The sequence below is a fragment of the Carcharhinus amblyrhynchos genome, chromosome 8 (assembly GCF_965287045.1).
Source record: "Carcharhinus amblyrhynchos chromosome 8, sCarAmb.v2.hapA, whole genome shotgun sequence".
In the NCBI taxonomy this organism is placed as follows: domain Eukaryota; kingdom Metazoa; phylum Chordata; class Chondrichthyes; order Carcharhiniformes; family Carcharhinidae; genus Carcharhinus; species Carcharhinus amblyrhynchos.
In genome coordinates, this window is record NC_137331.1 from 105,043,888 (window position 1) to 105,067,571 (window position 23,684).

At 42.3% G+C, this 23,684-nt stretch overlaps 1 protein-coding gene across 9 annotated transcripts in view; it reads right to left on the reverse strand.

Annotated features, from left to right (window-relative positions):
- Positions 1 to 23,684, reverse strand: part of adgrb1a (adhesion G protein-coupled receptor B1a) — a 299,558-nt gene that overhangs the window by 81,215 nt on the left and 194,659 nt on the right. For all 9 annotated transcript variants that reach the window (XM_080194597.1, XM_080194594.1, XM_080194593.1 and 6 more), the window contains 3 exons: positions 23,505 to 23,574; positions 7,123 to 7,189; positions 6,896 to 6,981 (listed from right to left, as the gene is read on the reverse strand). In XM_080194597.1, coding sequence (XP_080050723.1) covers positions 6,896 to 6,981; positions 7,123 to 7,189; positions 23,505 to 23,574 — 223 coding nt within the window. The remainder of the gene's footprint in view (positions 1 to 6,895; positions 6,982 to 7,122; positions 7,190 to 23,504; positions 23,575 to 23,684) is intronic.

Sequence of the window (23,684 nt, forward strand, 5' to 3'; positions counted from 1 at the left end):
AGCGACTGCACTGGGTTGTGTGGAGACTTTTGTTGCTTTCCTCAAACTTGTGGTGGAAAGCAGACTGCAGACCTACTTGCATTCTCTTGTGCCGTCTTTGCGAATGTTCAGTGCCAATGCTACAGATGCTCTGCAGTTTAATTTAGTGCCATTCATATTGACCCATGAGTATGATGAACGATTTACTTCAAGAGTTTGAATTCACATCAAACGATGTGACAAATATGTGATTGATTTTTTTAATAGGTGAAATGTATTTATTTCTAAATGTAGCTACATTATCACCCAGCTGTATGAAACACTGGAGGGGCAGGTAATTTGTAACTTCAATCTTGGATTCTGTATAACTGTAGATGTACCCGAATTAAGGAAACCCATTTGACAGTCCCGATTAACATATTAGTGTGGCAGCCCACTGAGATACTGGGGAGCAGGCAAGAATATAAATTATCCATACTAGACCCAGGCAGCATGTTGGCACAGTGGTTAGCACTGCTGCCTCACAGCACCAGGGACCTGGGTTCCATTCCTGGCTTGGGTAACTGTCTGTGTGGAGTCTGCACATTCTCCCTGTGTCTGTATGAGTTTCCCCTGGGTGCTCCGGTTTCCTCCCACAGTCCAAAGATGTCGGGTTAGGTGGATTGGCCATGCTAAATTGCCCTTAGTATCAGAGGGACTGGCTAGGGTAAATGCATGGAGTTATGTGGATGGGGCCTGGGTGGGATTGTAGTCGCTGCAAACTTAATGGGCCAAATGGCACTGTGGAATTCCGTGAATAAGCACAGATAAGAATGCCGCCCTCATTAGCATGATGGATCTAACATTTCCAACAAACAACCTGAATGAAACACTAGCATTGATCATACAGTCTCCCAGAAAGTCTCAACATCTATCTTGAGCCAGTGGAAATGGCATGGACAGGGCATCAAGTTATTGAGGTGATGGCACACATTGCCAAAGCATTTCTGTCTTTCTCTCATCTTATCAGACTTAGATCAGATGTGGAAGGGTCATCCCTCCTACAAAATAAGGAAACTCTATTTGAAAATGTTTTTATTCTTATATTTCACATTTGCTTCTTCACATTAGACCTCACGCATTCTGTTCTTCAAAGTCAATTTCCATTTATTTAAACCGTTGGGTTATTGCAAAGACATCTTCCTGTATACATTTAACATTTAAATTACACATTTTTTCATTTATCCCCTGCTCCATGAATCTCCAGTTGACATTCATAACATTAGCCTGGAAGTGAATTCCAAATGCAGATAAATGTACTTTACATGAAAAGGTCACAGAGTGCCAAACCTGACAGCAAAACCCAGTGGTAGACAGCAGAATGGTGAGATGCGGACATGGCCTATAAATTTCATTTTATTGACGATTCCTTGAATGAAAGGGGGAAGGGAAATGCTTTCTCCAGCCCCACACGGAGTCCTTGGGTCTTCTAAAACTTGGTCGTGTCTCTCCCTCTTGTATAGCTAACATCTGAGAAGAACTTTCCCATCGCCAGCTTTGGGCAGGATTTTCTGGCAAGGGGAATAGAGAGAATACTCCTGTCAGAACAAAGGCAGAAAAAGAAAGAATAACTGTGGCAGAATAAAAAGAAAGAGAGCAAATAGCATTGACAGGACAACAAAGGAAACGAACGAGTATCCCTGGTGGAAAAAAAATGGAAAGAAAGAACTAGAGCTTCAGGAACTAGAGCTTCAAGAAACTTGAACTTGAAACGGCAGACGTGCAAAACAGTAAAACTGTGAGAGTAGCAGCAAAAATGGCAAATGATCCTGAGTTGATTCACAAATCACGGTTTGGTTTTCAACATCAATTTCAATATATGAAGGATAGTATCTGGGGAAAAGAGAAAGCCTCAGGTGGTAAAGGCAAAGGAGATCTCAGTGGAGATAGAAAGGATAGTTTACCTAAGGTTAAAAGAAAAAAATATGAAAGTGGAAGAGAAAAAACTAAACCTTAGATGTTTTCATTGTAATGAAGTTGGACACACAAAATTGCTGTGGTGTTGGCTTAAGAAAAGCACTGGGAAGACAGATGTGGATAAATCAGGGGGCCTGTTGAAGTGGTAAAAGAAATCATGGCTGAAGCTAAAGAGGTGGCAAAGAATGTACAGTTTGTTCATGGGTTGTGTGATAAGCAAATCCCAGATCTCTTTAAAGAGGTTACTTATGTGGGTAAGGTTTGCTCATGTGTACCAGGAGGAGTAGGTCAATAAATGAAGATTTTAAAAGCTATAAAATTAAGTCTTTAATGTGAGCGATGAGGAGATATGCAGTCTAGAAGGAGTATTGCTGAAAAGGATAGAAATATGTGAAATTAATGGTGAAGAGATTAATGTTCCATTATGTGAGGTATGGTTGGAGAGTCCAGTGTAAAGTGCTGAAGTGGTAGTAGGAGTAATAGTGAATTTACCTTTTTCAAGGGACAGTTTATCCTGGGTAACGCTACAGCTATATCACAAGTGGGAGCAATGCCTACTGTGGTTGAAAAGCCAGAGAAAAATCAAAAAAACTGAGGTGCTGTAGGAAGCATATGCCGGGATGTTTCCTGACCCTGCAGGAACAAGATCACAAAGCCATAGGTTGAGGCAGGAGTAGGAAAAATCAAAGAGTGAAGATAAGGAGGTTGACATTCAGTTATCAGAAACAATCTTTGACCAGATGGTTGACAAAGAATAAGAACAGGTGGGGGATGAAACAAATATCTTTAGTTCTGGGAAATTGGCAGAGTTACAACAGGAAGGTGTAGAGATAAAACAGTTGTATCAGAAAGTATACACAGAAGAATCTGAGTGGGTGCCAGAGTGTTATTACATTAAACGTGATGCCTTAATGAGGAAACGGAGACCATTACATATTCAGGCAGATGAAAAATGGGCAGAAGTACATCAAGTGGTATCGGTGAATAATAGAACTGAGGTATTGTGGATCGTGCATGTGGTGCAGTAGGTGGTCATTTAAGAATAAAGGAAACTCAAGCCAAAATAAAAAAAAAATTTTATTGGCCTGGGCTCCAAAAAATGTTTAATTTTGCCACACACGTCACACATATCAGATAATAAGAAAACTCAAGCGGTAATCAAACGACCGCCTTTAATATCCATTCTGGCATTTGAGGAACCTTTTATGAGAGTCCTAATTAATAGCATGAGACCCCTGCCTAAAACAAGAAGTGGGAATCAGTATTTATTGGCCATAATGGATGCATTTACTATACTTCAAAAGGCCATTTCATTACGTAATATTACAGCTAAAAGGACTATAGAGGAATTACTTTATTTTTTTTACCTGTACACGGACTGCCCACAGAAATACAATAAGATCAAGGATCCGATTGTATGTCGATGTTATTCGAGGAAGTTACAGATAGTTTTGGAATAAAAATGTGTATCATCCAGAATCGGGGGGAGCTTTAGTATGGTGGGCATCAAATTTTAAAGACCATGGTGAGGGCCCATAGTCAGAATTATCCAGAGGATTAGGATAAAGGAATTTCATTTGTACTTTTTGTAACTGGGGATGCACCTAATATGTCAACAAAATTCAGGCCCTCTGAATCAATTTTTGGTCATGGGTTAAGAGGGCCACTTAAATTGATCAATGAAAAATTGATGAGTCAGTGTTCTGGGACTAGATTGTTGCACTACGTGTCAAACTTTAGGGAAAGATTAACTAGGGCTGATGAATTGGCTAGGCAGCCTTGGACAGTAGTACAGCATGTCATGGAAAAAAAACTGATAAGAGATCAAAAATTCATAGTTTTGCTCATGCAGAGAACGCATTAGTATTATTACCAATGGTAGTTGAACAATTAAAAGCAACACTCAGAGGGCATTATCAAATCAAAAGAAAATGAGTGAAGTGAATTATTTGATAAGAATGCCAGATAGAAGGAAAACTCAGAGTGTCATGTTAATATGTTCAAACAGTATTTAGATAGGGAAGGAAAGCAGAAGTAGGATGTGTTAGTTGTTACAATCAGAGCATAGAAAGAAATCCAGATGGCTGTGAATTTGACATTCCTCTAATTAGACTGGATAATGAAAAAATTATCAGAAGTTGGGACAAATTACTGAATTACTTTCCGGAGGAAATTAAAATTAACCTGAAAGAGTTATTCCAATCACACAGAGTTGTATGTGGGAATAAGCAGGGAAGTACTAAAGTAATTGTGCATGATGTAGATGTTGAAAATGCTGTACAGGCTCAATTCAGTCAAATTGGCACAGGTTCAGAAGGAGAAGCTGACATTTGCTCAGTCTGAGACGCAGCAGCTGAAAGTCTCTACCAAACATTGCAAAGGGTTGGTGCATAGTTACAAATCTCAGATAATGAAGACATGAATGGAGGCAAATGAGTGCAATGAGAACAGTGTGAATCTGGCGAAGGCACAGGAGGAGAACAAGTTGCTGATATCTAATCTGGCTCCACAATATACTTTGGGGTTTCTGATCTAACACCTCCCCTCCTCACCCCACTCCCTATCTCCCCCCCGCCCCAAACCCCCACCACCATCACCATTACCATCACCATCAGCCTCACCCACCCCATTTATTGCAGTTTATCGTCCTAGATGATTTCTGAAAATGTCCATTTTTTTTTTCTGGCGCACAGGTCAAGAGAAAGGATCAGTTTGTCCTGAGATTTTTAGGTCTTTTGCAGTCCAATCCCTCACTCAGGCATTCCCCCGATATTAATAGGAACATTCTTTGCGTCGTACTGCTAAGTGCAAAGAACATTTACAGGGGCAGTCAACACGATTGTTGCAAAATTGTACTTGCAGAGCGAATTGCTGCTCCAGCCAAATGTCTTTGTGAAAAGTGGAAAATTTTTTGTGCAGTCTTCCCTGAACATGCGTTCACAATGCCATTGGACAACTTTATAGAATGGTGTGATACTGCAGTGTCAAGACTCCCTCTAACTATAAGACATCAAAGTGACACACAAGGTGTTGAAGAAGATTGGCAAGAAATGTGAAGGAGCTGACTGTCTGCATTCTCAATCTTGGCAGAACTCCATCTAGCTGGTGTTACACATTTATGTAACTTATTAGCTGCCACTGTTTCAAGTCCCCAGGCATCAATCTCTTTGTTAAAACATATTAATCTTTGTTCGTTCCACCCTTTCCAATTACAAGCCATATTTCACTGATGAATCTTCCTTGTTCTCACAGCGAGTCCCCATTTTGTTTCCGCCGACTGTGAGAAAGTAGGTTGCTAAGCAACAGAGTGTGTCGGCTGTTGCCATGGAAGAAGCCGGCCCTTTTATCATAAAGGCCCTGGATTCAAATGCAAGGCTCAGGGATTTGAAGGCATCAACCCTCACTCCAAATGACATTCACATTTTGGAAGAACTAATTTTGTTTTCGACAGCCTGAATGAATGAACATTAATAGTTCACACTTATTTAATACTATTCTGCTGTCACCACGGAAATTGCAAATAAGAGAGATTTGGAGGCCAGTAGGAATTTGCATTGTCTCATCAATGGTTAAATCACTAACTCACTCCTAAAGCAAAGTACCTTTCAGAAATTAATTTTTATATTAACACAAACGTATTTGCTGAATTTGTTAAAATTAATATTGATAGAAAATTCTAGGTCGTCTAAGTTGCACAAAAATTTGAAATACATTTTGTCAAAGATAAATATTTTGGGATATTCTGATGCTCAAAATAAATACATTGATTGGTCTGGGACTGAATCACACAGACGAGATGTAATTGTGGTCTCTGCTCAATTAACTAATCTTTGTTAGGGCAATGGTGACAGTCAGAATTTATATCAGCCTCCATAAGCCAACAAACAGTCATGGATATTATCCTGATGTTTCAGATCCCTGTGACTGACTAGTTGTCAGGTGAGTTCAGAATCACACCTACAATATTTCACAAGATTTTCCAGTTGGTTTCGTTGGTGGGATTCTCTGGTGCTACTGGTAGCGCACCTCCTCCCATGGATTCGCGGCAGTGTGGAGTGTGATCAATGGAAAATCGCATTGACAGCAGCAGAACCAGACATTCCCGCTGCCAGCGAACAATGCGCCACCATGAAACACACAGTTGGAAAGGTGGAATTCCCCCCAACATATTGAAGACTGAAACTTGAGGTGAAACACTGAAAGTCAATGGGCGTGATCTTATCAATCTTTCATGCCACACTCCCGCTGTAGTGAGGTTGGATGATTTGGTCCCCGACCAAATCTCCATTCACTGCAGCGGGATGGGAAAATTCCGCCGGCAATGAACATTCCAACCAATGTTTAGGGAATGGTTCGCTAGCACACACCATGGCTTTTGGAGGCGGGAAGGAAAGAAAATGATAAATTAACTTGCACTAATACTTTGTTAAAACGTTGCCAGATTTCAATTTTTAATACAATGAAGTAGCCCAATTGTGCGCTGAAAACATCAGGGTCTATTAAATTATGAGGTATTTCAATTTTGAATCTGACTTGATTTTTATTTACGTTCAGGAACCCTTGTGTGGTCACTTCCGAGCAGCAGGAGTTTATGTTGCCTATTAGCTAAGCAAGTCAATGCATTGTTAGCCAACAACAATGATGCTTTTGCTTCAAGTTCAAACGTCCCTTACGAGCACACCGGAGAATTGTGATCCAATTAGGAAGAAAAATTAAACATTGTAGAAAATATATGGTGACTAAACATGGCATCAGTGTGGACATTATACTGCGTCAATGGCTCGGTGATGTCTGAGTGTGATGATCATGAATAATTTAACACTTCAAGGTTACTATGAGCAAGCTTATTAAAGGTTACATTGCAGGGATAAAAGACAGTATTGCTTGTTTCTAATCAAGGAAATATGGTCAGTATCTTTCAAAGATAATAAAATGCTAGATGATGTATTTGTAATCATACCCTGCCCGTTCCTTCAGTTTCTTATCTGTTATTCCATCTTTGGATACAAGTTTGTTAAATACCAGAATGCCAATAACCATGTTCACCTGTTGAAATAAAAATGTATAAACATAAAATATCTTTTCATGGTCAATAACCGGAGCTCCAAAAATGCAACTGTTTCTTTCATTATTTTACTACTGAGACTGCAATCAATAGTAAATGAAATGAGATTGGAAACTTGATACCAAAACAACAACGGCTGCAGGTCCCACAAAAGCGTAGAGAAGACCGCCTTCCAGGGAAAGCCAGCAACTGCAAGGAAAAAATACAAAGATATAGTGTTAGATCTAAATACTGAAGAATGCAAGGTATCATATATCTACTTTGTGACGAGATAGCCTTGAGTAAGATGCCCAGAATTTTTTGAAGTGCAAAAAGTGGCAACGTAGGTAGATAATGTAGTCAAGAAGGCACACAGCATGCTTGCCTTCATCGTCCAGGGTATTGAGCATAAAACTAGGAGAGAAAATACTGGAAAACCTCAGCAGGTCTGGCAGCATCTGTAAGGAGGGAAAACGGATGGTGTTTCGAGTCCAGATTATACTTTGCCAAAGCATCTTTGCCAAAGGTTAACAAAGGGTTATCTGGACTCGAAATGTCAGCTTTTTTCTCTCCTCACAGATGCTGCCAGACCTGCTGAGATTTTCCAGCATTTTCTCTCTCTTGGTTTCAGATTCCAGCATCTGCAGTAATTTGCTTTTATTGAGTATAAAAGATAGCAAGTAATGCTACACTGGTATAAAACTTTAGTTAGGCTGCATTTGGAATATTGCATGCAATTCTGGTTGCCACACTACCAGAAGGATTTGAATGCTTTGGAGAGGGTGCAAAGAACATTTACCGGTATGTTGTCAGGTCTGGAGAGTTTTAGGAGAGGTTGGATAAACTTGGATTGTTTTCACTGGAAAGACGGAGGCTAAGGGGTACTCTGACAGATGGCTCCAAAATTATGAGAGGCATAGATAGTGTGGATAGTCAGAGGTTTTTTTCCTCAGAGGTGGAAAGGTTGACTACAAGAGGGCACAGGTTTAAGGTGAGAGGTAGTAAGTTTAGGAGAGATGTGTGGGGAGCGTTTTTCATACAGAGGGTGTGGGCTCGCTGCTTGGAATGTACTGTCAGCAGAAGTGGTGGAAGCAGGCACACTAGTAATGGTCAAGGCTGATATACACATGAACAGGAGAGGAACAGAGGGATAGAAACCACATATTGGTGCAGGTTTGGTTGGGCCCAAGAATCTGTTCCTGTGCTGTATTGTTCTTTGTTCTTTAAAGTAATTATCTTTAAATAGAATTACATTTTTAAATCTGTATTTATTTCAGTGACTCATGACAGGGAATCATTCATCATAAAGTTTTCCAACTGACTTACATCAACAGCAAGCCACACTCCATATGTGGAGCCAAATTCCCGGCTTCCGGCTGTCATCCACTGTCCAATTTTTAACTCAACAAGTAATAATAACCCTTTTTAGGTTGCAGAAGGCAATCACATTCTGCAGGTGTAAGCTAAAGTCAAATAGCACAATACAGAATAAATACAAGTATCGGCCAACTTTGAGAACTAGCAAAACCCAGCCAGCAGTTTCAAATGAGGTTAAGGCAGCTGAATATTCAAGGATGAACCCTAACTGTGACCTCCCTAATACCAGGAAACAATCAGTTAGAAACAATCATGTAACTTAAGCTAAATGTACGTTCAATATTCCACTACTTGTACCAAAGGCAAAATGACGGCACTAAACACCGAAGGGTAATCATAAATGAAAGAAAAATCTAATCCGAAATGGATATGAAAGAAATTAGGAAAGAAAAACCAGAAACATTTACTGACAGATCAGCAATGAGACACAGTTAAGCTGATGATGAACTCCGGGAGAGGCAGATCACAAAATAAAGAACATATTAATATATAATGATACATGATGATCAAATCAAGAAAAAGGCACACAGTAAGCAAATAGACAACAAAGAGGATGGCAAAAGGGAATACAAAAGATATTAGGAAACAAGTCAAATAAAAATCAGGAAATGAGAATGAAAAATTATTAAATTAAATTGCCAAGGAATGTAAAATGAGTAAATAATTCTACAGACACATTTATGGGTGGCACAGTGGTTAGCACTGCTGCCTCACAGCGCCAGTGACCTGCATTCGATTCCTGGCTTGGGTCACTGTCTGTGTGGAGTTTGCACATTCTCCCCGTGTCAGCGTGGGTTTCCTCCGGGTGCTCCGGTTTCTTCCCACAGTCCAAAGATGTGCAGGTTAGGTGGATTTGCCATGCCAAATTGCCCCTTGGTGTCGGGGGACTAGCTCACCTAAATGCATGGGGTTATGGGCCTGAGTGGGATTCTGGTTGGTGCAGACTCAATGGGCCGGATGGCCTCCTTCTGCACTGTATGATTCTATGGAATAAAAAAGAAAACTCGGAATACAGATAGGCAGGCTAAAGAATACACCAGATAAACTCAGAAGTAATGACTCAGGTATTATATAACTGCTTTGCCTCAGTATTTCCCACAGTGGACTTGACATTAGGAGGAGGCATTAAAAGAGAAGGTATTTAAGATACAAAGAGGGGAGATGACTGATCAGTGAGTCAAATTTGCAGAGGATAAGGCTCGTTGTCCTGATAAATTGCATTTATGCAAAATTAAGTGATGGAAGTGAGAAGGGATATGCAAGTTAAAAAAAACTTTAGGAAAGGGAGAAGTGCCAGGTTTAGCAGGCAAATGATGTGATTCCCACCCAGAAACTCACAGATAAAACAAGTTCAGGAAACCATGGACCAATTAGCTTAAAACTACTATTAAGAAATATAATAGATTTGGAACATAGTTTTGGAACATAGTTCTCTGCTTCCCCAAATCCTTTTGCATTCCAACTTTCTCCTTTCCCATTCCTTTCTTTCCACTCGCTTCTCCATTGATGCTGAAATGTTCTTCTCTCAAAATCCTTCATTAACATTCACAATAATGCTGACATGTCTCCCTTCTTGCTTTCAGTGAATCAATGTACTTTCCAATCCCCCCTCCCCTTAGTGAATCACTGTGTTGCCTGTATTACAAAGCCCTGCTTCCAGTTTTGTCCATCTCCTTTTCCTCCACCCTTTATCTACATCCTTCCTTTTTCATTTACAGCCCTTCTTTCTCTTGCCTTTCCACTTTTCCCATTCTGCAGTCCACTATAATTCTCCCTGACCACTCTGTGCATTTAACCACTCTGCTCTGTCCATGTTTCCTTTCCCCCTTTACTTTTGTCCTCTTACTCTGAATCCCTCATCACACAGCCTTTTACTTTCCCTCTGTTCCCAATGCTAAAGTCCATCCCTATCCAAATCTTGCCTCTTGGGACTTTTCCTGCTTGTAGTATGCTGTGGCTTGAATAACTTCAATCAACAGAGGCTTCAGTGGAAGATACGTAACCTTATTGCATGAGGACTGGTTCATCTGCTCCAGCCTGCTGGAGACTTCTTCAAGTACAAAGTGGGCAGATTTCTGAAAGGTTGGAAGATCCCGCAACTTTTCACTGCAAGCCACTTGGTTAATGCTACAATGACACTTGACCAACAATGGAAAACGCAAGCATCACTTTCTACATTCACATGTGAAGAGTGACCGCACTGGACAAGACAATGGGCAATTAGCAACGTACAACCAAGAGGAACACAAATTGGCAAAATTGAGAAGATAGGAACTGCTTCCAATCTGGGGAAACCACAATGGCTAATGTAAGAATTTTAATAAGATAACATAGCACCATTTGTAGGCTTTGCGCTTGACAAAGTTAAATCAAGTTGTGCCTTTCTTACTCCAGTAATTGTATCTGTTTACTGCAGAACTCATTAGCAGTTTGAATGTTTTTTAACAAAGATTAATGGGAAGCACTTTTCATTAATAATGTTTGCTTATTAATTAATGTGTGTTGGCAAAGCAACTCTGAAGGTCAAATATGATAAAGAAACTCATTACTCAACATCAGGAGTATGTCAGTGTGAAGAACGATACATTAAGCCTATTTGTTGATGAAGCTCAGACTTAAACCAGTCTCCAGAACAGCCCTAAATAAATAAATTCCCATGAACTGAGAACATAGTTCAGCCTCTGGTAGAATATAAAGAAGTCAACTATGATGGAAAATTGAATTCATTAGTGCTTATCCATTTTTCCCCCACTGGAGTCTTTTTAACAGTGTTTCAATGCAAGTGCTAATTGATATTTAACTTTATGTGCATGGAAACCGGTAAAGTAACCTTGTACAATCCAATAGTGTACACACATCACTTCTTTTGTAAGCTTTTTTTTATTAATTCGTGGGACATTGGCTTCGCTGGCTGGCCAACATTTATTGCCCAATCCTAGTTGCCCTTGAATTGAGTGGCTTGTTCGGCCATTTCAGAGGGCAGTTGAGAGTCAACCACTTTGCTATGGCTCAGGAGTCACATATAGGCCAAACCACATGTGTTAGGTTGATTGGCCACGCTAAACTGACACTAGTGTCAGGGGATTAGCAAGTCAAATATATGGCGATGCAGGGATAGGGCCTGGGTGGGATTGTGGTTGGTGCAGACTTGATGGGCCAAATGGCCTCCTTCTGCACTGCAAGGATTCTATGACAAGATAAGGACAGTAGGTTTTTTTCCCTAAAGGGCAGTAGGTATGCGACACTTAAGTTATATGTGGTGTGTTAATTCAGGATGCCACCACTGAAATGTATTTCCCTCTCTCATATACAGATTTGAAGCACTTATTCCTCATTTAGCACAAAATTGGAACTGTCAGACAACAAAGCTGGGCCGAAATTCTCCAAAAAAATTCCAAGTGTCAAATTTGCATAAAAACTGGACTAATTCACACCTTTTTTTTCCCGTGGGTGTTCAGAGAAGAATCTCCCACACTCTGTGCACTGCAGAGGAATATAATTAGATTTCAGTTGTTGGGGTCCATTCCCACTGGAGAGGCTGAAATCAGCGCGCTGAGCAGGGCCACTGCGCATGCGCCGGCCTGCTGGTGCTGAGACTGGCGCATGCAGAGTGGCCCCGCATTGCCAGCCTCCCAATTGCTGACCAGCTCAATTGCTGGCCAACCCCGCGACCCACATGATGTTGGCTTTCTGACTCCCCCCATCCCCCCCCTTGGCTTGATCATTGACTATTCCCACGCCCAGCCTCCCCCTTCCCCTCCCCAGCCCACCTGATCTCCAGCTACTTCCCCAACCATGATAATTACATCCCGTAGTCCCGACTGCTCCCCCTCCATAGTGCCAACTCCCCTGCGCACCCCTCTCCCCTGCCCCGATTGCTGGCCTCCTTCCCCCACCGATCCTGACTGCAGAGGAGCCCACTAATTGTACGTAAAAGATATTTAACTGAATATTTAAATCATTTCCTCGCCTCCCCACCGATTTAGGGTGGGGAGTACATGACACGGGAAATCCAATGCTGGACAATCTATTGTGGCGAGAACACACGTGCAAATCCCACGTTTCACCTACCGCGAGATTCTCCCAGCCCAGAGTCGCAGCCCTGGATAGGAAGTGAAGCTTGGGAAGGTAAATTGGTGTTGATGCCCCTTCCCATATGATAAAGCCTTCCAGCATTCACTAGCAATGACTGCCCATAGAGAAAGAACATTTGAGCCCATTTGGCTTCCCCAGCTCCCCTCCATCTCCCCCCCCACCACCCCTCCCCGCCCCCAACCCCTCCCCAACCCCCCCCACACCCCACCACCCTTCCCCAACTACCCCTCTCCCCCACCACCCCACCACCCCTCCCCCCTACACCCCACCACCCTTCCCCAACTACCCCTCCCCCCACCACCCCTTCCCCCCCACACCCCCCACCCCTCCCCCCACACCCTCCACCCCTCCCCCCACCACCCTTTCTCCCACCACCCCTCGCCACCCCCTCCCCCCCCACCCCTTCCCCCCCACCACCCCCACTGCTTTCCTACTCCAGTCTTGCTATGTCACAGTGCTAATTTTGTGGAAAGTGGGGAATACAGGCTTCAGAGCAGCAAATGAAAGAGGGGAAAAGTATTTCAAAAATGGCATCCCGAAAAGCTGCACCACATGTTAAGGTTACCCGAGCAATCTTAATCTGAAGCGTACAGCACGACTGCATGTAGAGAAAGCTAATTTTGGTCATGTATCCTGAAGCTGGTACCCATGGAAACAAGAGACACTACTTTCACGAGAGGAGAGGACAAAAACCTTGGTTACCAGGCGGTTACGAAAAAGAAACTAATAGCTGTGTACCTCCTAAAGGATTCACAACACGAACAGAAAAAAATATGCGTGAACTGTTTTCTTGAAGCTTCAGTTATGCAGATTCATTCAGTGTCTCAATGCAACTGTATGTGGCAATGGAATAAATATGTGGCTCATAAGTTTCCAAAATCAGATAGGGTGCAGAAATAGAGAGTCTTGGTGAGTTGATACAAAGATTGTAATCACAAGTATGAGGTCTCACAGGGCAGGGAAAGGAAAGGGAAAAGGAAGAATGTCTTAGGGAAAACTTGGATTGATGGCTGGAGACATGATGGAGAAAAGGGGCTGGACTTTCTCAAAAATACTCTAAGTTCTGAATTGGCAGGAAAACTGGTGTAATTCATGATCGTTTATTCAGTGGGAGTTCAGACTCAATAAGGTGCCGCACAAAGATTAACATGCAAGTTGGAGTCGTGGGTTACATATTGACATTGTTGGGGAACTTGCTAATGGGCAGGAAGTAGAAGGGAGGGATAAGTGCAGTATTTTCAAGTTGGCAAGTGTGACTGGTGAAGCATTGCAAGAATTACAACTAAAAAAACATTGTTTCTGTAACGAGGTTAGTTAGTCTTGGAAAAATGTAAAATTTTGGAAACCAGAAGTAGAAAAACCGGAAATACATAGGAGATCTTGTCATATATAAACAAATAAATATGTGGAATAACTTTATGGACATACACAATTCAGAAGAATGGAGGAAACCCTTAATTAGTTCGAGCATGCAAAATGGTGGGCAAGGAAAAATGAGTTGCCATCAAAAATGCATAAAGCCAGGAACATTATGACTTCCTTTCATTAGGAAGGATCACAAACAAATAATTTACCACATAATGGAGATGTATAGGTGCAAATTGCAGCATTCCTGGCTTTGCCAATTAAAGAAAAGATACATGCAAATTCCTTCTGATGATTAAGCCAGCAGGTGAGGTTTATGATAATTAAGCTATGCAATTAGACAGCCTATGAGCTTGTAGACTAAAGTTTAGCATGACCAAACACCCTGGGGTCCCAAGGGCAGTTCAACAAAGGAAGTCAGCATGTCCACTGCTAAGGTTCCTCACTAAAATATTCACTCAGCTTTTGGCTGAGCCAACTATGTCTAAAGCTCCGTGAGCTGGTGGCAAACGTTGAAAATCACACAGCTCGATACAGATTCTTGGGGGCGATTCTCCAGCCCTATGTGCACAGACACAAATGGAATTATGGCTGGAGACTCTCCCGAGAGGGGCCAAATGAAATCTGGCCGGGAGAACTCATTTTGAGATTCTCCTTACTCCGAGCCGTGGAGTCTGGTTCACACCCAAACAGGGTTTGAGCCTGATTCACATTTTTAAATCCTCATTTAAATATGCATTTTCAGGTTTATGCTGGATTCTTCTGGTTCCCGGGATTCGCCCGCCTGCTGGGAAGCCAGCAGGAATCACCACTGCTCTCCCCAGAGAACAGATGTGATGACCATGCTGTGGGACTCCGAGGCCATTGGAGACACCCCCCCCCCACCTGGGTGGTCAGGCGCATGACTGGGCAGTGTACTGGCACTGCCCCCTCCTGGCAGTTTCAATCTGACAAGTGCCAATCTGGGGTTCAGCTGAAGGGGGCATGAGGGTGGGTCCTGATGGGCATCATGGGGTGCATGAAAGGGGAGAGGGTGGGTTCCTTTGACAAATCCATAGTGGAGGTTTGCTCACAAGGTGAGGGACATTAACAGCAGCGATGGGAGGCATGCTGATGCCAGCAAGTGGGGTTCTTTACAGGCGAATGGGGTGGGAGATTTATCGGGTTGTCTGTAAATTTTGGCACCCTTTATTAGGACTGGATGTCTCTTCCCCTGCGGCAATCACCGCAAGCTCCAAAACAAATGTTTAAATTGGGTGGATTATGATCTGCATCACCCACCCGGCAGGAGTCACATAGTTTTTCCCACCGGGCATTACACTTGCAAATTTTTTGGAAGAACTGCACCCACAATGAAATCTGGATGCTTAGAATAAATATCTATGCAAGGAGTGAAGAAAACAAAATCCACGTTTATTTTGCATCTTATCGAGTGCACAGCAGGTCACAAATGGATTCTTTGACATTTAGACAATTATTATATATGCAACATAATCATGGCAAAAAACAAAAGACAAAAAACGGTTTCAGGGCAGTTTGCTCTCCATTTGGTAACCGAACCCTTCCAAGTCCTTTTCAATCTATGAGAAGTACCATGAAAATGCAATTCCAAATTCACTCGTGTGCCGTGGGATTTTACTGTCACAGGAAGCTAATTTTTCAGGCCAGATTTTCTCTGATGAAAGAGGGATGACTTCCAGGAGCCCTTCCACTCTGCTCTCAGCAAATCCCGTCTGTTCCTGTCATTCGCTGCTGATAGGGAGAGAGAGAGAGAGAGAGAGCGAGCAAACTAACAGAGTGGCTGGCTGCCAGCCTCTTCCTCAGTGGTAAATAGATGGCTGAAACCTTGCCCCCAGGCTGTCAACCACCACAATTAGCTGAGGCAAGAAGAGCCAATATGACAGCTGCTTTTTAGACCATCACCCCCGTGCCAGGTAATTCTGCATCAGAATCTACCTTCAGATGCTGACATTTGATATCATTAAATGCTGAATAAATGTAGAAGTTACAAAGTAACTTCCACATTTATTCAGCATTTGTACTGATTAAAATATACCTTTAATCAGTTCACTGCCATTCTGTTGAGGATACTCATGTCTAGTCATGCGTGAGAATGGTTCCTTCAGACTTGAATAGCGAACACCCAGTGAGTGGAGACAGCGGCGTCCCAGCAAGGTCACTGGATTAGTACTCAAGAGGCCCGGCTAATGTTCTGCAGATGTGGGTTCAAATCCCACCATGGCAGCTGGTGGAATTTAAATTCAATTAATTGAAACAAAAATCTGGGATTCAAAGCTAGACTCAGTAATGATGACTGTGGCCGGAATCTTACCGGCACGCCCACGCCCGATTCCGGGGGCAGGCGAGGCTCGGAGAACGGCATGCTCCGTTGGCCTCGGGCAGGGTCGTACGAACCTCAGACAGACGTGCTGGTAAAATTCTAAAACTTACATTGATTGCTGTTAAAAACCCATCTGACTCACTAATGTCCTTCAGGGAAAGAAATCTGCCATCCTTACCCAGTCTGACCCCCACATGCAAGTCCAGAGTCATAGCAATGTGATTGACTCTGAACTGCCCTCAGGGTAATTAGACAAATGCTGGCCTTATCAATGATACCCAGATCCCATGAAGGGGCAAAATATAATAAGAACATGCCCTCTCAATTTATTCAAAGGACTTCTAACAATATTAACACGCTAACAACTTCTGATCTTAACAGTCATTGTATGTTTTGTCATAGAATCCGTACACTACAGAAAGAAGCCATTCAGCCCATTGACTCTGTACCAACCACAATTCCACCCGGGTCCTATTCCAGTAACCCCACATATTTAGTCTGCCAACTCCCCTGACATTAGGGTCAATTTAGTATGGCCAACCAATCTAACTCACACATCATTGGACTGTGGGAGGAAACCGGAACACCCAGAGATAATCCACGCAGACACAGGGAAAATGTGCAGACTCCACACAGACAGTGACACAAGGCCAGAATTAAACCCAAGTCACTGACGCTGTGACTGCGAACCACTGTGTCACCATGCCACCTCTTGTCAGCCAACAAGAGCTGGTAATGGAGGTCAGCTATATCACAACCAGATGGTGGTGTAGTAGTATTGTCACTCGACTAGTAATCCAGAGACCCACAGTAATTCCCTGGAAACATGGGTTCGAATCCCACCTTGGCAGATGGTGAAATCTGAATTCAATAAAAATCTGGAACTAAATGTCTAATGACGACCACTGTCGATTGTCGCAAAAACCCATCTGGTTCACTAATGTTGTTTAGGGAAGAAAATCTGCTGTATTTACGTGGTCTGTAATACATGTGACTCCAGATCCACAGCAATGTGGCTGACTCTTAAATGCCCTCAGGGGTGGGCAATAAACATTGGCCCAATCAGCGATGCCCACATCCCATCAATGAATAAAAACAATACAGAAGTGGGTTCAATTCCGGCCTTGGGTGACCATGTGAAGGGCAGAGTATCCAGCCTCCAGCTGGTAATTATAGTTATGTCTATTTAAATGTGTAGCAATCAGTTTCTCAGCCAATCCAGGTGGGAATGTGATCGGGGCAGATGCAGCGGGATGGGAGACTCGCAATAGATTGGATGCCTGGCAAGAATCCCGATTTGGCCTTCTTGCCCGATTCAACAGGCCACTGGAATTTCCAGCCAGGGCTAGCGGCCCCGGGGTATCATCCCATGTGTTTTATTTTTAAAAAGGAGATAAATCCATCCTACATATCCTCTAAACAGCTGCCAGGCCGGACTGAATCTTATCCCATCAGCATTCCAAAATTGCTGAAAATGAAACTCTGACGAGCATCTCTGCTGTTTGACTTCCAAACCTTTTTCAGACTCTATCTCTGCATAATCCTCAGTAACCAGGGGGCACCTGTCAATTTCAGGCAGCACAGACATTTGAGATAAAAGGGAAGCCCATTGCAACTTGCCACTCTCAGTGCCCTCTATAACCAGGCAGCAGACAGCCCATTAACTTTGCAAATTGTTTCTGCTCTCTGCTGACAATCCTCATCCCCATCTAACTGCTGACGGACAATACGGATCTAAGCAAGCTGGGCAATGGTCAGAGCTTAGTGCAGGATTTTGCGATTTCAGCTTCATGGTCACAATCCATACAATGGAAAATGCAAACGTGTGAATTAGAATCAGGAATAGACAACTCAGCCCTTTGAGAATGTTTCGCCATACAATAAGACTGTGGCTGCTCTGACTGTAACCTCAATTCTACATTTCTGCCTAGCCCTGATAACCTGGTGGCACAGTGGTTAGCATTGCTACCTCATGGCACTGGAGGCCCAGGTTCGAGTCCAGCCTTTGGTGTCTGTGTGGAGTCTGCACATTTTCCCCGTGTCTATGTGGATTTCCTCCAGGTGCTCCAGTTTCCTCACACACTCCAAAGGTGCGCCATGCTAAATTGTCCCTTGGTGTCACAACGTATGTAGGTTAGGGGGATTAGTGGGGTAAATACATGGTCACGGAAGAAGGGCCTGGGAGGGATGCGGAGAGTCAGTGCAGACTCGATGGGGTGAATGGCTTTCTTCTGCATTGTGGAGATTTTATGACTCTTAGAATCATAGAATCCCTATAGTGCAGAGACCCAGATGCGAGTCCTGGCTTGGTGACTGTGTGGAGATTCTATGTTCTCCCCATGTCTGCATGGGTTTCATCCGGGTGCTCCGGTTTTCTCCCACAGGCCAAAGATGTGCAGGTTCGGTGGACTGGCCATGCTAACTTGCCCCTTAGTGTCTGGGAGACTAGCAGGGTATATACAGGGGGTTACGGGGATAGGGCCTGGGTGGGATTATTGTCAGTGCAGGCTCAATGGGCCAAATGGCTTCCCTCTGCACTGTCGGGATTCTATGATCTTCTCTGATCCTTCAGCCTTAATTCTCAGACAGCCAGAGGTTCAAATACATAATTTCTTGAAAATACAGGTGCAGGAAGATGAAGTAATATAAAAAAAGCCAACAGCATTTTTGCTTATAAACAGGAACATAAGGTGGAAGAGTAAAGATGTAATTATCAATTTGCGCAAAACATTGGTTCAGCAACTGAGTGTAGCTTTAGGCACCCTATTATAGAAATAACATTAAAGCACAGAGTAAACAGCGTGGATTCACCAGTAATGGGAAAATATATCACAAGGTGAGCCTTGAGATACTGGGAGTATTTCTACTGGAACTGAGAAGGCTGAGTAGGTTTAACACAGATTGTTAATATCAGGCAACAATCCAATAGAGTGAACAGACAATTTTTATTGTTTGGGAGGCAGTGATAAGTGGTCCTCAATATAAAATAATATATGTGAACATTAGAAAATAGGTTAGTAAAGCTTCTTTGTGCAGAGAGCGAATCTTGCCTGAGGGATGGAGGAAGAAGTGGGGTGGCGTTGTTTCAAAGACATTTTTTCTCCCGAAGTTTTTTGTAGAGTGATTGTTATCCCACAGGAAGTTATTGAGGAAGTTATTGAAGAATACATTGAAGATTGGGACAGTTGAATTAATTTTGGAATGGTCTCGTAATTAGCTGATGCCAACATGATGAGTAGAATTTCTTCCTTCTGTGCTACGAAGATCTATCGTTTTGCTTGCTTTGTTGCTAACAGGCAGGCCTGGGTAGAGCTGCTTATTCTTTTCAAGGTTCAAAGTCTAATTGCTGTAACTTCCTGAAGCCAGTCAGGGGCTAATTGCACTTGGAGACCTTTTGAATGATGAGGTCAATTAGTAATCATCTGGACTTTCTTTCTTGATTACAAATTATAGTGTTTCTTTATATAAATGTCACAATGAATTTGTGCATGTAAACAAACTGACATACCCCATAGTATGATGGGCACGTTCTGTACTACATTTACAAAACTTTTATGTTGGTAGATATTGGCCAGAATTCTCCCATCCCGCCAGCCATTGGAATTTTAGAGGGCAGGCTGTGGATAATGTGAAAGTCCGTTGATAGTCGGGCAAGAATTTCTGGCTTTTAGACCAGTAGGGCTGGAGAATTCTGCCCTTTGTTTCATTTTAAAATAACAGCTGGAATTCTACAACTATTTACGCTGGTGAGATCTTCTGATCCAAGATCAACACTTTAAAATAAATTGAAACATGACTGATATTTCATTTCAAACATTAAATGAAGTGACAAATGAAAAATGTGATTAAAATCTTCTATCTGCCCATTGTCACTATGTTTGTAGTTTGCAATTTGAACCATGTACAGCAGCTTCTGATTTTAGATTTCAAAAGCAACTCAATGTATCAGGGATCAGAATGTTTAAAATATCTGCCTTCTGGACAAGGTTTGGCAATATCTTCTATAGGAAATTCCACTACAGCAGACAGACCAGAAGATCTTGCCACGAGTGAACAGTGCACTGTCTCCCGTCAGGGAAATATGAGGGAGGGAGGCCAGAAAATCTCCCTCTCCCCCACAACCTAGACGACTTAGAATCATAGAAACCCTACAGTGCAGAAATGGGCCATTTGGCCCATTGAGTCTGCAGAGACAACAATCCTACCCAGGCCCCATCCCCTTAATCCCATATATTTGCCCTGCTCATCCCTCTAACCTATGCATCCTGGGACACTAAGGAAGAATTTAGCAAGGCCAAACAACCTGACCCACATCCAGACAAAACCCACGCAGACATGGGGAGAATGTGCAAAAACCACACAGACAGTGACCCAAGGCCGGAATCAAACTCAGGTCCCTGAACTTGTGAGGCACTGTGCCACTGTGCCTTCCCCTCTAATAACAAATTTAAATTTATGAAACCGAGGGTGAAATATTAACCCCCAAACTGAAAAGGGTTGGATCATGTGAAATGGAAAAACATTTTTTTGAAAAGATAAAACCCGGACCCAACCCATCTCAAGTCACCATCCTCTTCCAGTTTTGATGGTCGCAGATCAGAGGGCATCTAACTAACCTGCTCCCAGGAGATGGGTTGCTCGTATAAATATTGTAATCAAGCTGCATGTCTCAGATTTTAACTTAAAGTGAATACCAAAACAACAACAACAAACATTGCTGGAACATAAGAACTAGGAGCAGTAGTAGGCCATCTGGCCCCTCGAGCCTGCTCCACCATTCAACAAGATCATGGTTGATCTTCTCATGGATTCAGCTCCACTTATCCGCCCGCTCACCATAACCCTTAATTTGTTCACTGTTCAAAAATTACCTATCCTTGCCTTAAAAACATTCAGTGAGGTAGCCTCAACTGCAGGGAGTTCCAAAGATTCAAAGAAGCAGGCAGCATCGGTAAAACAAAGAGAAGCAAGAACAGAAAATGCTGGAAAATAGCATCTGTGGAGAGAATATAGAGCCAACGTTTTGAGTCTGGATGAACCTTTGTCAGAGCGAAGCTGACCAGCTCTGATGAAGGGTCCTCCAGAGTCAAAACTTTGGCTCTATTCTGTCCTTACTGATGCTGTCAGACCTGCTACAAGTTTCCAGCCTTTTCTGTCTTTGTCTCAGATTCCAGCATTCGCAGTATTTTGCTTTTAGAAAACAAAGGGAAGATTAGTAGCTCTAGATTGAGCCTTATGTCAGCACTTCACATTGTAGTATCAGTAAATACACATATGGAACAGTATAAAATGAACAGGCAAGGGGAGAGCAGCAGATTAAATATAAAAGTTGGGAATGTCAATGATGACCAAAGTGAAGAATTGAGTAGCTCAACATTTCTGGTCAAATTGCTGGTGAGGCTAATAAGTTCACCACTATATTTTTTGAAAATCCCAAAACTAATTCAGAGAGCAGGTGCAAATTTGAATTCATAAATCATGGAGTTACAATTGGCTTTGCACTGTTCTACTATTAGCTATGAGAAAACATCATCTCTCAGTCCAGCTCCTCATTCGATTAAGTTCAGGAGCATTGTATTCCTATACTTACGTAATACCAAACTAGATTTTCGGCAGAAAATTAAGCCCTCAACCTTTTAACAATGGTAACTGTTAATTATTGACAGCTCACCTCTCTGTTACCAAAAATTAACTTTACAAGTGTGGGATCTCATTCCTTTAAGACTTATTTCATTGTTGGAAATGATTTGAATTCATTTTTTGTTTAACCTTTCTTTGTTTCTTCTCTCGGCTGGCGTGAGGAATGGCTGTGGGGGTAAAAGAGGTGAGGAGTGACGTTTGGGGGCCTTGAAACACTATGGGGAGTTGGGATACTGTTTCGAAAAACCAAGGTGGGCCTTCTTATCAGCCCACCTCTGCACCTACGACCCTTAAGCACTCCAGCAAAATGCGCTAAGAATCTGATCCTGCTGTGAAAAGATGTCACAAAGGTTGGGAGCGCAATTTGCAAATTGCCACAGTGCACAGATTGGGTTTCTTCCGTAGGACAATTTGGCCGTTAAAATAAGCGGAAGATACCGTGCCAATGACAATTTGCCTTTCAGAATTTTATACCTCGTTGCAAAAACTGAGGAGTTACGTTCCCATAACACAAAGCCTCCATTAATTATACAGACTAAATACATGGTCAATCTGATTTAAACAGAGTATCGTGACTGACCTATTTGTGGTGAGAGAAATTATTGTATAACACCATATCAAGAGGTCTTTGATGTCAGGTGCCCTCAGCTCTTGGAATATTTTTCACTTCATTAAGTACATCTTTTCTGTTCGACACACCTGCTCACACTGTGTAGCTCAGTCCTTAACACTCTCACCTCTGAGTCAGAAGATCATAAGTACAATTTCCATTCCAGCACTCGAATACACAAATCTAGTTTAAAACGCTAGGTCAGTACCAAAAGGATGTTGCTTTGTCTGAGGTGCCACCTTACAAATGAGAAGTTAAAACGACCTGGTGATATTATTTCAAAGAAGGACAGAAGATCTAGTACTGGAGTCCTGGCAAATCAACATTATAACAAACATCAGATTTAGTCAGTACACACTGATGTTTGCTGCATGCAAACTGGCAGCCACGCTTCCTACACAAGGCTAGGAAAGGTACTGTGCTGGCTGTGAAATATTTTAGGATGTCCCAAGATCAGGAAAAGTGCTATACAAATGCAAGTCTCTGGGCAGGATTTTGAAGCCATGTTCGCCCCCAGAGTAGGAAAATCCTGCCCGAAGTCAATGGACTTGCATGGTCCGTGTCCCACCCACTATGATTCCCGTGGCGGGCAGAGCCGGAAAATTCCACCCTTTCTTTTATGTCAGCAAGTTATATGTAAACTAGATATACTCATACGCTAAATAATATTACGTAACTGGCCATGAGTTTAAGATGCATGTGTGATTTTGAGATTCTACAAACATTTGAAAATTGCCCATGGATTCCCATCATCATTTACAAGTTACTGAAACCTTTGTCTAAATGCGTGCTATATATTTTCCTCCCAGCCAATTTTTACCTTTATGCAATATAGGCAGTACACATCAGAGACATGTAGAATACAGCATTTTTCAACTAAGAGCCCTGACAGATAACACTGTCATAAACACTGTGTTTTACACCAATCTATAGTTAAGAAAACAGGAATAAAACAGTCTGCATTAATTGTGCTCAACAGGTAAGACTCCAAAGTGGAATGAAAAACCGCAGTTAAATACTTTCTGTTGAAAACATCAGCAAAAACATGATTATGTATTTGTTAAACAAACCATTAATGAATGCCATGGCCTACTTACTAGTTGACTGTTCCATATCCCTTTGATTTGGTGAATCCAACAGATGTTGCGACAACTAGGGCTGGAAGTCCTAAAAGAAATGAAAGGTAAAATAGGTGTACATATATTGGTTGTGGCCAAAATAGTTCTATTGCTATTCTATTTTGGTATGCATTAGATGACAATACACGTTCTACTCCA